This window comes from Malaclemys terrapin, chromosome 5 (assembly GCF_027887155.1).
Source record: "Malaclemys terrapin pileata isolate rMalTer1 chromosome 5, rMalTer1.hap1, whole genome shotgun sequence".
NCBI lineage: Eukaryota > Metazoa > Chordata > Testudines > Emydidae > Malaclemys > Malaclemys terrapin.
The window spans coordinates 87,664,963-87,678,284 of NC_071509.1; the positions used below are offsets into that span (position 1 = coordinate 87,664,963).

Here is a 13,322-nt window from a genome sequence, read left to right on the forward strand (position 1 = left end):
ATAATTATCACTTGGCCAACACTATTAAGTTCCAATGTGGGGTTATTCTCAAAACCCTTGTTTTCCACTCTGCATTCCTGGAAGTACCAGAAGTAACCAAACCAAATATTGCTTCAAATTTATCTTGTAGCAGTGCGGGAGCTGGATTTTATAATGTACTATGAGAATTAATGTATGATTTGATTTCATCCTGTCAGCCACCCTTTTTGAATAGCAGAAAGGATGACAGACCAAAACAATCCTTATGACTGATTATGGTCACCCTTTTGTTTTAGAATAAGTTATAATGTCTACTATGGTTTCCTATATGTATTACAAAGTAGGCACTCTAGTTAATTATACATTTCTTTGTTTTAAGGTTTAATAAATAAAAGACAGGGTTCTCTATTGTGTCTATGTTAAGTAGATTAGAGGAACATTGAAGGCCTGGGTCTCAATGTAAATTGTCTTGGTTATTGATTGTAAAACTTAGCAAGGTTTAATTTGCAATGCCCTTTTGCTCAATATAAAATACTACTGTTTGTATTCTCAATCTGTTTGTGTGAATGAGGAATGTATGCATTAGGAAAAGATAAGGTGTGAAGGCCATTGTTATAGCCAGAGTCAAGGAAGAAGGAGTGAAGAAACTTAAAGGACATCAAAGAATCATCAATACGCATCCATAATGAAGGGCAGATTGACGACCCTGAGGTAAAGGCTGGCACCCCTAAAGACAATTGATTAAATCGGAACAAAGGACAGGATGACCCTCTCAGAGGTGTACTGAAATGTTTACACCAATTAAGAAGTAACCGGTCACAAAGTGACACAGCGGAGTCCATAGGCTTCAACAGAGAAGAAAACCTACAAGAACAGGGTGCTTTGCCATAGGACTTTGGGTTCGTCTTGCCACACTCCAGGAGCATCGGTTCGCGACCGATAGAACCCTGCTCCCCTCTGCGACCAATCTGGCTGGCCACTAGATTGATCCAGACTCTGGACTGGTAACTATAAACATCACGAGAGAGAGAGAGAGAGAGAGAGTCTAAAAAGCATATGCTAACTGTGGTATTCTCAATAAATGCTGTGTGTATTTACCTTCCTCTATAAAGATCCCGTGTGCTTTGTATGAGTATAACAGCAATACATACGTCACATACTTTTCCATTTTTTATTTAATTCTGCACAGTGTAACAACGCACTTTTTCACAACTGAAGTTTTCAGAAAAGTTTACAATTGTGTTCTGGTAGTTTGGAATTAAAAAAAACTCTTCTCTCCATAGTCACTGCAGTAATGCCAGCTTTACAGCAAATAACAGAAATATTTAAACAGTGTATTGTTCAACCAAGAATTACCAACTACAAATCAAACAGTTCTCATCATTCAGGAAAAAATGGAGCAGTACAAAACCTCTCTCTTTAGGCACCTTCACATCCTCCTCTTCTGTGTGCTTATATACAGAACTGTGAAAAGGAAAAAGTGAAACATGTTATAGAATTCTAGTACATACGGTGCCATGTTTACCCTATCAATTAAATCAAGAAATCAGGAAATGTAAAATTTGAAGTTCCAAAAGCAATATTAACTGAGTCAAACTACATATATGTAGTTTCTATTCCAGTTTTCCTTGTAGAACACTTAGTTTAATATATTACTTCATCAAATTGTGCACCATAACAGATAGAGGCTGTACAGATGGATTCTATAGTGTGACTGTTCCTAAAACCAATTTCACTGGAACTGCCTTCTGTGATGCCGAGGAGAGTCCAACCAGATTTTCAGGATGCATACATTAAGGGTGTTAGAAATAACAGTCGTGATCTGACAACAAAAGGTTCAGGATCCTCACTCCTTTTCATTTAAAACTTATGGCAAAGGTCACGGTAACCTATGAAGTAGTCTGTACATTCCACTTATTGGGCCAGTACCACGGTGTCTTGTGATAAAGGGATTCCTGCAAGTGTTTAGGAAAGGGTCTCCTTTGGGGCAGAGGGAAAGGAGGAGAAAGCCATGATATTTGCATCTTGGGTGCCCAGAGTGTGAAATATTTCAGAATTAACTATGCTCTCAAACTGAGGGGTGTCACTTCTCAGCTCAACCTGTTTTCTAGAGTCTATTACCCCACTTCTCATTATGGGGTGGGCTGTAAGACATCTCGTTACCTTGCCATCATCTAGCTTCTTCCCTCAGCCTTTAAAACATGGTCTTATTTCTAAGTCTTTAAAAAAAAAAAAAAAGGTGGGGGAGAGGGGAGAAGGTGAGATGGGGCAAAAACCCCTTTGACCATATTTGCTTCTCTTACTTCAATCTCACCTATCCAAATTCTGTAAGAGATGCCTGGCCAAACCTAAAGGTGACTTCTCTATTCTCATCCTCCTATTGAGATAAAGACTGTCTAATTTCTCTCTTTCGCATGGGCTCTGTGCTCCTCTTTTTTTCCTCTTTCTGTCCTTGCCTGTGGATGTCCACAGAGTTCAGTTCCTGGCCCTCTCCTTTTTTCCTCTTTATATTTTGCTCCTGGGTGACTTCATCCATTCCTGTGCCTTCACTTCTCTTCTCTACACTGATTCCTCTGCACGTGTGACCTCTGCCCCTCTGTTCATTCTTGAATTTTTGCCCACAACCACCTCCCAACCTCTCTTCCTGGCATTTCCTGCTACCAGGGTGAAAGGTATGCCTATATTACAAATACCTCCATCTCAAGGGGTTGGGTTACACTACCATTATCCCTCAATAAAGTTAAAGATAGGCCATTTTATAGTGGGGATAGGACCGTAACTGTCTTTGAACCACACTAAAACTTATCTGTCTAGTTCAGGGTCGGCAACCTTTCAGAAGTGGTGTGCCAAGTCTTCATTTATTCACTCTAATTTAAGGTTCCGTGTGCCAGTAATACATTTTGACGTTTTTAGAAGGTCTCTTTCTATAAGTCTATAATATATAACTAAACTACTGTTGTATGTAAAGTAAATAAAGTTTTTAAAATGTTTAAGAAGCTTCATTTAAAATTAAATTAAAATGTAGAGCCCCCAGACTGGTGGCCAGGACCTAGGCAGTGTGAGTGCCACTAAAAATCAGCTCGCGTGTCGCCTTTGGCACGTGTGCCATAGGTTGCCTACCCCTGGTCTAATTGCTTATACTCCGCCTATTTCCATGGTAGCTGAGCCTTGGAAAGTCTCATTATAATGTGTCATGGGTCAGTGTTAATTATTGCAATCTTCTTTAATGAGAGTAAAGTCTTCACCTGTAAGCACAGTCTTAAATATTAATAAATTGCATTAGATAGTTAAGTTAGTCAACATTCAGTTTTGGACAATCAAATTGTGAGTGTATATTACTATCAATATCCACAGAACCCTATAAATGTACACACTGCTTTACAGAGCAAGACGTGATAAGCTCTGTGAAGCAAGGGACAGCTAGATAGACAAGACCGTTCTGGTGAATGTTATTGGTTGGCTGACTAAGAAAAGAAAGGGTCCTGTGATGGGTGGGTTAGAAGGAGGGATAGAAAAGAGAGGGTACTTGGTAAAAGACAGGGAGAGAGGAAGGAGTCACAGGGATCAATAAGGAATAGCATAGGACCAGAATAGCAGAGCAGGAGGAAATGAGAACACAGACGGTAGGTAAAAGAGAGATTATGTAAGGCCTCTAGCAAGAGTAAAAAGTTTGAAATGGATGTGGCTGGAAACAGGCAGTCACCTAATTTTCACCTAATTTTATTTTCATACATGCCTCAAATTCAAAATTCCATGCCAAAACCAATCTCCTAATCAAGAGTATTGCAAGGAGGGAGAGTTACCATTATTTCCTCGGATAAATGCATCCCCATATTTGTTCTTTAATTGACCATTTACATATTCTTCTGTCTGCTCCAGAGCTATGTTCATATACCCATCCAGGCAAGCCAGGACACCTGAAGACATTAACAAGTTTAAAAAATTTTAAAACAGATCAAATTTCAAAAATCAGGGTAAACATAAATTTGACAGTCTTTTATTCTTCAAATACAACTTAACCCTCTCTTTCTAGATAAATTGCTCTGATTAACTGAAGCATACACTCTACTCTAAGCCAATTAGAAAAATTGTCACCATATCCTCATCGTCCATTAGGCAGTGATTAAATCTTCATCAATCGCTCCGTAAATGGAAAAAACTGCTTGTAATAAAACAGAACTTTGTCACAAGATCAATGGCTTCTGCTTGGAAAGTTGAAAATGGTACAATTCATTTATGTATTAGCAAGAGATGAATGGCAGAAGGGACCGAGGTGCACCAGAGCCCTTCACGACCCCTCAAATAGTGATCCGTTAGACCCTAAGCAAGTAAGCAAAAACCACCCAGCCAAGGACCAGAGAGCGAGCATGCTTGGTGCCATCTCAGAGCCTGGTCCCCCTTATCCAATGTCCCATTTCCAGCCGTGCCCATCTCTAATGCTTCAGAGAAAGGAAATTTAAAAACAACAACAAACAGAAGATACGGGGTTTGTGGGGGTATGAATCCCTTCCTGACTCCTGCACGTGGCTGGCTGAAATCCTGAAACATAAGCTTTTAGGAACATAAAACAAACTGGAAATGAGCCCCAGGGCTCTTGGGTCTTACCCCCTACCATCACAAGCAACCCCATCATACAATCACACTCATCAATTTGTCCAGCTCTTTCTTAAAACTCATTAAGTCATTTGTCCCCACAACTCCTATCGGAGGTTGATCCAGAACCTCACTCCTGTGATAGTTACAAATCTTCTTCTAATTTCCAGCCTGTATTTGTTCACAGCCAGTTTACAGCCATTTGTTCTTCTGCCAACATTCACAGATTCTAAGGCCAGAAGGAACCATTTGTGACCATCTAGTCTGACCTCTTGTATAGCACAGGCCAACTTTCCCAAAATAATTCCTGGAGCAGATCTTTTAGAACATCCAATCTTCATTTAAAAATTGTCAGTGGTGGAGACTCCACCATGACTCTTAGTAAATTGTTCCAAAGGTTAATTGCTCTCCCCATTGAAAATGTACACCTTATTTCCAGTCTGAATTTGTCCAATTTCAACTTCCAGCCATTGGATCATGTTATACCTTTCTCTGCTTAATTGAAAAGCCCATTATTTACTCATGTAGGTTCTTATAGACTGTAATCAAGTCATCCCTTAACCCTTCTCTTTGCCATGATAAATAGATTGAGCTCTTTGAGTTTATCATTATAAGGCATGTTTTCTAATCCTTTAATCATTCTCCTGGCTCTTCTTCTTGATCCAAGTCTTATTGAAAATCAAAATTAACGGTCCAGAGATCACTTCAGACAGCTCTCTTAATTCTTTAGTTTAAATAGTTCTAAATAACTTCAATATCCATGAAGTGATCACCTTAATATAGGATAGCACAATGCCCCATAATATATCACATTTTACAACAATTTTGATCAACAATATCTTTAAAGAAAAAACTTTGACTGGCAGCTGTTATCTTCATGCTATAAATTACACATTTCAATAAACTCCTCAACATTTTTCTTGAACACAACACAGCTAAAATTGTAGTAACTGACATATTTACTTTTAAAAAATACTATAATTTTTTATTTCAATATAACTAAGCTTGCAACATTTTAAAATGCACACATTTTTAAACATGCCACAGGCATCAATTTTCCAAGATAGTTATACAGTTTAGTTACTGGATCACGAACAAAATTCCCTACCCTTTAGTATTTTATTTTCTTGACTTTAAACAAATGAATACAAAAGCAATGTTGCTTTTAAAAATATATATATCTTCTTTTCCCACTTTTCTCTTAGTCTTCTTCTGCACTGAACTCTGTATACAGAATTCACTTCCTGAGCTGGTCCACTAAGTCCCTTAAATCCCTCCTCAAGACCTGCTTCTTTTGTGACACCCATGAATCCCTGTTTCTTCAAAAGAGCTCCATCAGCATGGAACTCAAGGCAGGATTAGGATCTTAGCCATCTACTTACTTATTCTGTTTACTTAATGAACAAATTGTTCATTAATGTAGAGGGAAGGGGTTTAATGTCGGGAGGAACAGGTGCTAGGGACACTAGAACTAAAGCTTGGGGATAGTTCGAAGAAAAATTTTATTTTTTTTTGGTTTGTTTGTTTAACACACTAAACTTGCAACTAGTAAGATGTGTGCCCTGTCACACTGGTCTTTTTGTATGTTGTATCCCTTCCCCTACTACTCATCATTTTTGTCATCTTAGACTGTATTCTTTAGGGTTGGGACTACGCTTTCCTCTGGGATCGGAAAACATCTGGTACTTTTTGGGTTCTAAATAATTATTATAATTTAACTGTATAACTGTCTGGATTAAAGAACAGCAATGTGGAAAAAACAGTCCAGTTGGACTCTTGTCTAGCATACATCCTCACATCTCAGCAGTGTTACCGTAAGATCTTCCATTAAATAACTGGGAATTTGAACTCTCTTGCCAACTTTTATGGTCTTAGGATCACATTTTCCTACAAGTGTTTTTCTTTCTTCTCTTTCCACACAAATAGGAGAAACTGACTGACTACACAAAGTGCTGTTAATTGCACAAAATAAACAAAATGAAAGATTTCCTCCCCCCCGATCTCTGTTATAGTAATCTCAGGAATTACTTTTAACAATAGTAGGTAAAAAATAATTTCAGACAAGTGAGACTAAAGTTGACTGCATACCTTTTAAAAATATCACTCAGTATGCCTTAAATGGCAGTGTTTTCACAGCCTTTTTTGTTCCTAGCGTGCGTTCATGCTTATTTCATTCTCTCTTCTTCCCCATTGTATTCTTCCACTCTACTAACAGGCCTGGCATAAAGTGTTATTGTTACCCAACCACCTATTTACATTTTAAATGTGTATATACACACACAGGCAAGCAAGTCACACACAGTAATTTATCAAATATGGTTTGTGCTTTTTCATGGCCTCTTCCCCTTAAATGTGGCATTCACTTGGCACAAAATTTAGACATTTTGCAATTATACAGTCATATTTGCATTAGGTGATATTTGTCAAAAAAGTACAATTAGCAACATGGCCTAGAAACAGAAGTAGATAAATTTGTTGACAAACTTGTAACGAGAGTCTGGAATCTTTTTTGAACAAAAGGTTTTTTAAAATGTTTTAAGGAATTTCACAAATGCAGCTTACATTATAGTTTCATGTACTATAATAAATCCCCAAGTACATTTTCCTCACCACAACACATGCGCTATTCTCTCAAACAGCGTAAAGTGAAGTCAGATGCGTTATACCCGTGTAAAAACTGGTGTGATCAGTATCTGGCCCATAACATTTAAATATTTGAAGCTCTCAGTAAAATACCTTTTTTTTTTTTTTTGGGGGGGGGGGGGGGATTGAAATGTACAGTTTCATGTTAGACAGTGTTTTTTATGTCCCAGCCAGTCTCCTCTGAAAGCAAACAGTGAGGTATAAACCTCTGATGACACTGCTAAGAGAAAGAACAGGGAGCCAACAGACCTATTCTGATACAGGTCTAGTGTCCCAGCGTGACTTCTAAGAGAAGCTTCTCCTTGATAATCCTATGAGAGGATAGGCCCATGACTAACTTGGATTTTCAAAAGCATTTAAGTGATGTTAGATCAAGAATCCCACTTAGAGCCATTGGAACTTTTGCTCCTACATTACTTAGGTTCTTTTAAAAAAATCCCACTCTAAAGCCTCAATCCAACAGTTAAACATATGCATAACTCAAGAGGATTCAAAATTCCTACGCTAAGAGCCTACACTGCTTCTTTCAAGATTACTGACCTAGACAAATTGTTTTGGAAAAAAAAACACTTGGTTTTTTGATTATCAGCAATTTCTCCAGAATTATTTATTTTTATTTAACATTATGCCACCCTTTCCCAAATCTAAAATTGGCCATTCTAACCCTTCAAATCACTGCACTACTAACTGGGATCCCCAGTTCAAGATTCCCAACCAAAATTATCTCTGGAGCTTATGTAAATCACTAAAATAAACATGTCACTCTGGGGCCACATGATACAGGAATTGCACCAGTCACAACACGAACTTGAGACTGTAACTCAAGCTACTATTACTATAGCAATAATTCCTGATATATGCAAGCCACCATATTAACACAGCCACAGAAAGAAAATATAGGTACCAAGAAATTAACATTCCTGCAAAGTTCTCTTGCTTTTATTAGTTATGGGACAGTCATTATTTTAAAGTTAAGCACTGTATTTGTCTCTTCCTCCCCCAAACAGTGAGAATGTAGACATTATTCATTACGTGAGAGAGTGGGGAGAACTTACCTCGATAATCAACTCCAGAATTTAACTTTACAACAACAGGCCTTCCTATAATTTGTTTTAAGAAGTCACTAGGGGTTTGCTTCCGTAGACTCATTGTGATGGTCCTGATGGTCTGGGAAGGAAAAAAAATGTTTAGATAAATAACTCAAATACTGATCTTAAAACATATATTCTACTAAGACCGGCAGTCTTGTGGCTCTCAAAGTGTTCAGTAGGGAAAAAATATCAAAGTGGATAAAAGTGAAATCTGCAAAAAAAGAGGACAGACTTAAAACTGCAGTTTCACAGCCATAGCATGAAACATTCTATTTAACTTTTTTGCAGTTTCTGAAATTCTTAATAGGAATCCTCATATGTTTTTCTGTTAAACATCTGTTCGCCACGCTGTGCTTCTTGCAAACTTCCAACGTAGCCCGCAAAGGCTTTTATTTTCCATAACACCTTTTGTTAAAGCAGCTTTACTCGAATTATGGAATCAAGAATAGTTAATGAGTGTTTCATATCTAAAAAAATACAGAAATACAATTATATGCAGACTGCTATGTTAAAATGGAAAGAGCAAGGAGATTGTGTTAAAAGTAAAATTTTGGGCATGATTCTGATCTTAGTTACACTAATGAAAACCAAAATAATTTGGTTGAAGTCACTCTCAAACTCAATGAAGTTACATCATGCACACAACATATGGAAATAACCAGTACATGAGTATGTACTGTGCATGCTTTAGATTCAGTTAAAAACATACCGTATATACTTGGTCATAAGCCAAATTTTTTTTAGTAAAAAAGGGAAGTATCAGAGAAGGGGGTTGGCTTATGAATGGGTATAGAGAGGGAGAGGTGGGACATAGACCCTCCCCAACAGAGAGAGCAAGGAGAGGCAGCACAGCCAGCAGAGCCAGAAGGGAAGAGGCGGGGCCAGAGTCTGTCCACTTCTGGCCACGCTACTCTCCCCCAGCCTCCAAAGCAGCTGCAGCTCCGGGGATGGCAGGCTGCGTCTGCGCCACCCAGCCCCATCCACCAGAGCAGCTCCGGCTAGGCCAGAGACATCCTCACCTGGCCCACCCCAGCTAAGGTGGGAAGGGATGGGATGGGGAGAGTGTGGGGGTCCCAGGCTAGGGGTGGGGTCGTGTGTGTGGGGGGGGTGGTCACAGGGGTTACTCCCCCGATCCCCAGCTTCTCTCCCCCCTTCTCCTAAAATTTCCCCACCAGTTGCTGTCCTGGCCCATCAGGGTAAGTTGCTGGCGGGTCAGGACACTTTGTTTACTTAAGTTTACCTCCGTGCCTGTGGACGCTTGAGGTAAACAAACCGTCTCTGCCTGCCAGAGGCTTATCCTGATGGTCCGGGAGCCAAGGTTTGCCGACCCCTGAATTATAGGGTCGGCTTCTGAATGGGTCATAAAAAATTTCCATTTTTACTTATCCATCTTCGAGGGAGGGAGGTCGGCTTATAAATGAACCAGCTTATGATTGAGTACATACAGTACTAAGAACTGATCTGTATTATCAAGTCATCATCTACAAAGTTTTTCCTTTAGAAACAAAGCTAACAGCAGCAAATAAAACTACTAAAACAAAACTCTAAACATATTTTAACAAAACTAAAAACAGAAGAAACATTTTAAAGACGTTTTAATACAAAAGACCAAAGAAGTATCTGAACATAACTATCTTCTTTATTGCTTTTACTTTAAAAAAAAAAAAAAATAAAAAGCAAAAGTAGTTTCTAAAACTAATGTCTAGTATCACACACAGCTTACATGAACCACCTAGCTCCCTCCAAAAAGGCTCAGGTTTAGTGTACTAGTTTTTCCAATATAAAGACTTCCACAGACTGGGGAGCAAGAAGGACGAGGGAATGCAAAAGTTAGCATGTCAGAGTCCTGGATGCGCAGAAGCTTTTCTTAATGGATTTAAGGTTACTGCAATGGGCACAATAGTAAAATCAGGATGGTGTGTCTGCAAATGTATGTATATATCTTTTATTAGAGGAAAGGCCACAATCTTAGGTCTACCAGCATGTTATTTTACCTGCTGACATTACGTTCACTGCTAATTTTCAGTATGATGTGAATTCAACAATCAAGTTTTAGAACTCATTAAAAATATTACATAAGTTTACACTGGAAATTCTACTCAGGAACGCTCCCACATTACTATTGTTATTATTTGTATTCTACTAGCATCTAGACATCCCAACTGAATTTGGGGCCCCATTATGCTATGCACTGTACAAACTACACTGCAAGAGAAAGTCCCCGAAAACTTACAATCTAAATATAAAAAGAACAGGAGTACTTGTGGCACCTTAGAGACTAACACATTTATTAGAGCATAAGCTTTCGTGGACTACAGCCCACTTCTTCGGATGCAGTGGGCTGTAGTCCACGAAAGCTTATGCTCTAATAAATTTGTTAGTCTCTAAGGTGCCACAAGTACTCCTGTTCTTTTTGCGGATACAGACTAACACGGCTGCTACTCTGAAATCTAAATATACAAGACAGCCAATTTGTATCAACGCCATAAGCAATCTGATTACTTTTAGAGTTCATTCTGGTTCAGCTGATTTCTAAATGTAGATTACAGGTCCTCCTATCACAATGTAACAACATCTTGCTATGCTATTTTCAGTGACCCACATTAACCATTGGAGAGCCTTACTCAGAAAAACGTTTACCACTTTCACGTTTTAAACGCAGTAGTCAATTAAAAGTATGAATTTTCCTGGGTCATTATGCTTGTTCAGTAGTCAGAATACATATTATCCAGTCTATTCTTATATCTGTGCTAGGTTTTTGTATCTGTGAATTCTAACATCCCTTTTCTACTTCTCGCCTTCTAAATTCTAAAAGAGACAAGGCTAGCAACTCTGTAAAACTGCTTCTCAGTTTCCAGGGCAGAAGGGTAGGACTAGTAAACCATAAAACCTTGACTGGAGCCAATGCTGTAGAATTACTTTATTGATCAAAGATGAAGGCTGAACACCTTAAGTGTTATTTTAAAGACCTAGGAATTAAAATTATCTATTAGATTGGGGGGGGGGGGGGAAGTCATCAAACTTCTGTATAGTGTGGACTGCATAGTGTTTCATGAACCACTTCTTTCTGTTGTGATTACACAGCATCATCTGTGTGTCAACTATAGCAAAAGATACAGAGAAAAATATTGAGTGTATTCAATGTATTTTAACTGTCTAAGGCTGGTCTGCACTTGAAAGTTAGGTTGCCTTAAAACTACATCACTCAGTTCTGTATGGCTCAGGGACAGTCTTTAAATGTGTATATTGGTCAGCATCAAGCACACTCTCTGATATACAAATAAATAAGAATAAGATAAAGATCAAACAAAGCTTCCCTACTTTATATAAGACTGCATAAAAGCATCCCAAAGGAAACAGAGACCCCACTGATTAAGAGATTTAAAAAGTTCTTGAGAATATTGCCTAAGCAACAATTTTGCATTACATGAATGAGCACACGTATTGGGTTACTTTTTCGTCTCTCATTTAGGATATTCCAGATCAGAAATGGTACTGAAGATTTTAATAGGACTTTATACATTGTCACTCAGATGCAGCATATAGGAAACCCGCAGCAAATGGAACAACTCATGAAAAACAACGACTGTGTGTAAAAATACCAGCCAAAGGCTGACATTGCACCAGCTCAGAAATGGATGATAGAACCCCAACGGAGAAGAACAGCCGCTGGTGGCCATGGGGTGCTGATGGACTTGTGCAGACTCTACTATCCAGCCTGCTTTGTGGGCTGCTCCAGTCTGCTTTGTTAGATCCTTTCTGTGCTTCACAACGAAGGGCAGCAAGAGGGCCTGTGCACAGCCAAACGCTATGACGGGATGCAGCTAGCGTCCAACCCTCCCTGTGAGTTACTGGGGCTCCTCTCGCTGTTAGTGCGCCCAGCCTGACCCTACACTCGGGGCAGCTCCCTTGAACCCAACAGGGCTGCAAGCAGCGGTAGCAGGCCCGGGGCGTTGAATTCAGCTGTGGAGCCGCTGCCCAATCAGCGCCACTCCGCTCCCGGAGCAGCCCCGGGTTCCTATTTAGACCCAGGGGCTCGCCGCCGCCGCGCCCCCCAAGCTAGGATTTTTCTCCGAGCTCCAGCGGCTGCTCGGGCCGGCATAGAGCCGCACACGCCTTTCACTGCAGCAGGATCCTCCCTCCCCCCGGACCGCGCGGGGGCCCCGGCGCAGCAGGGAGCGACGGGCAGAGGAGCCGCGCCCCGGCGCAGCAGGGAGCGACGGGCAGAGGAGCCGCGCCCCGGCTGCGCGCGGCGGCCCTGACCACGTGGAGCCCGTGCGGACACAGCGCCCCGGGCGTGCGGCGGCCACCCCTGCTGCCCCGAGCTCCCGCGCACCCACCTCACTCGCTCACCCGCGCCCGGTCCGCTGGCGGCCACTCACTCGGCCAGTTCCCAAGCGAAGCGAGGGACGGGCAGCGCTCGCAACCAATCAACGCCCCCTCCCATACTTCCGGCTCCGCTACGGTCAGGCGGCTGAGCCAAAACACTCAACAGGCTGAGCGCGCGTTTGCCTAGGGGCGGGGGAGCTTTTGCTCGCCAGGACTTGGGATTGAAGGGTGCTCTACCCTTTAGCCGCTACTGCCAAGTCCCTGCGGCGGTTATCTGTCCCTCCAGCTCCCCACCTGCCCTACTGACACTGCCAGCCTCGGGCTAGCTAAGTACTGACCACGTCCTAGCTGGGCACCAGACCAGGTCAGCTGTATGTCAGATTTGCTCAAACCTAGGTATGAATCTGATAAGAGTGAAGTTAGTGTTTAGACTCTATGAAATGCTTGTACAAGGGGGGCATGTGACCACCCCACATGTCATTTCTGGCCCCTTTCCTACTCCCCCTGCGCCTTGCACACCTGCTCCAAACCACACCACCTTGCCCCCACTCTCCTCACAGCTCCTTCCCCTCTGATTTCTCCCATCGCTCCCCGCGGTGGGTGTGGTGTGGGCCAGAGCAGGCCCCGGACATCTACTACCAAACAGGTAACTGCGGCTGTGGGCGAGGAAGAGACAGGACTCAGACG

General features: G+C 41.1%; 1 protein-coding gene across 3 annotated transcripts; it reads right to left on the reverse strand.

Moving 5' to 3' along the window:
- Positions 1-1,136: 1,136 nt before the first annotated feature.
- Positions 1,137-12,773, reverse strand: LSM6 (LSM6 homolog, U6 small nuclear RNA and mRNA degradation associated). 3 transcript variants are annotated; one of them, XM_054031149.1, is made up of 4 exons: positions 12,689-12,773; positions 8,271-8,382; positions 3,783-3,896; positions 1,137-1,443 (listed from the first exon to the last, which is right to left on the reverse strand). In XM_054031149.1, the coding sequence occupies exons 2-4, from the start codon at positions 8,362-8,364 to the stop codon at positions 1,409-1,411; spliced, it is 243 nt and encodes an 80-aa protein (XP_053887124.1). In that variant the 5' UTR covers positions 8,365-8,382; positions 12,689-12,773; the 3' UTR covers positions 1,137-1,408. The 3 variants fall into 3 exon arrangements, with proteins under 3 accessions (XP_053887124.1, XP_053887123.1, XP_053887122.1); XM_054031148.1 differs by having other exon boundaries at positions 12,660-12,764; XM_054031147.1 differs by having other exon boundaries at positions 12,647-12,754.
- Positions 12,774-13,322: the final 549 nt, after the last annotated feature.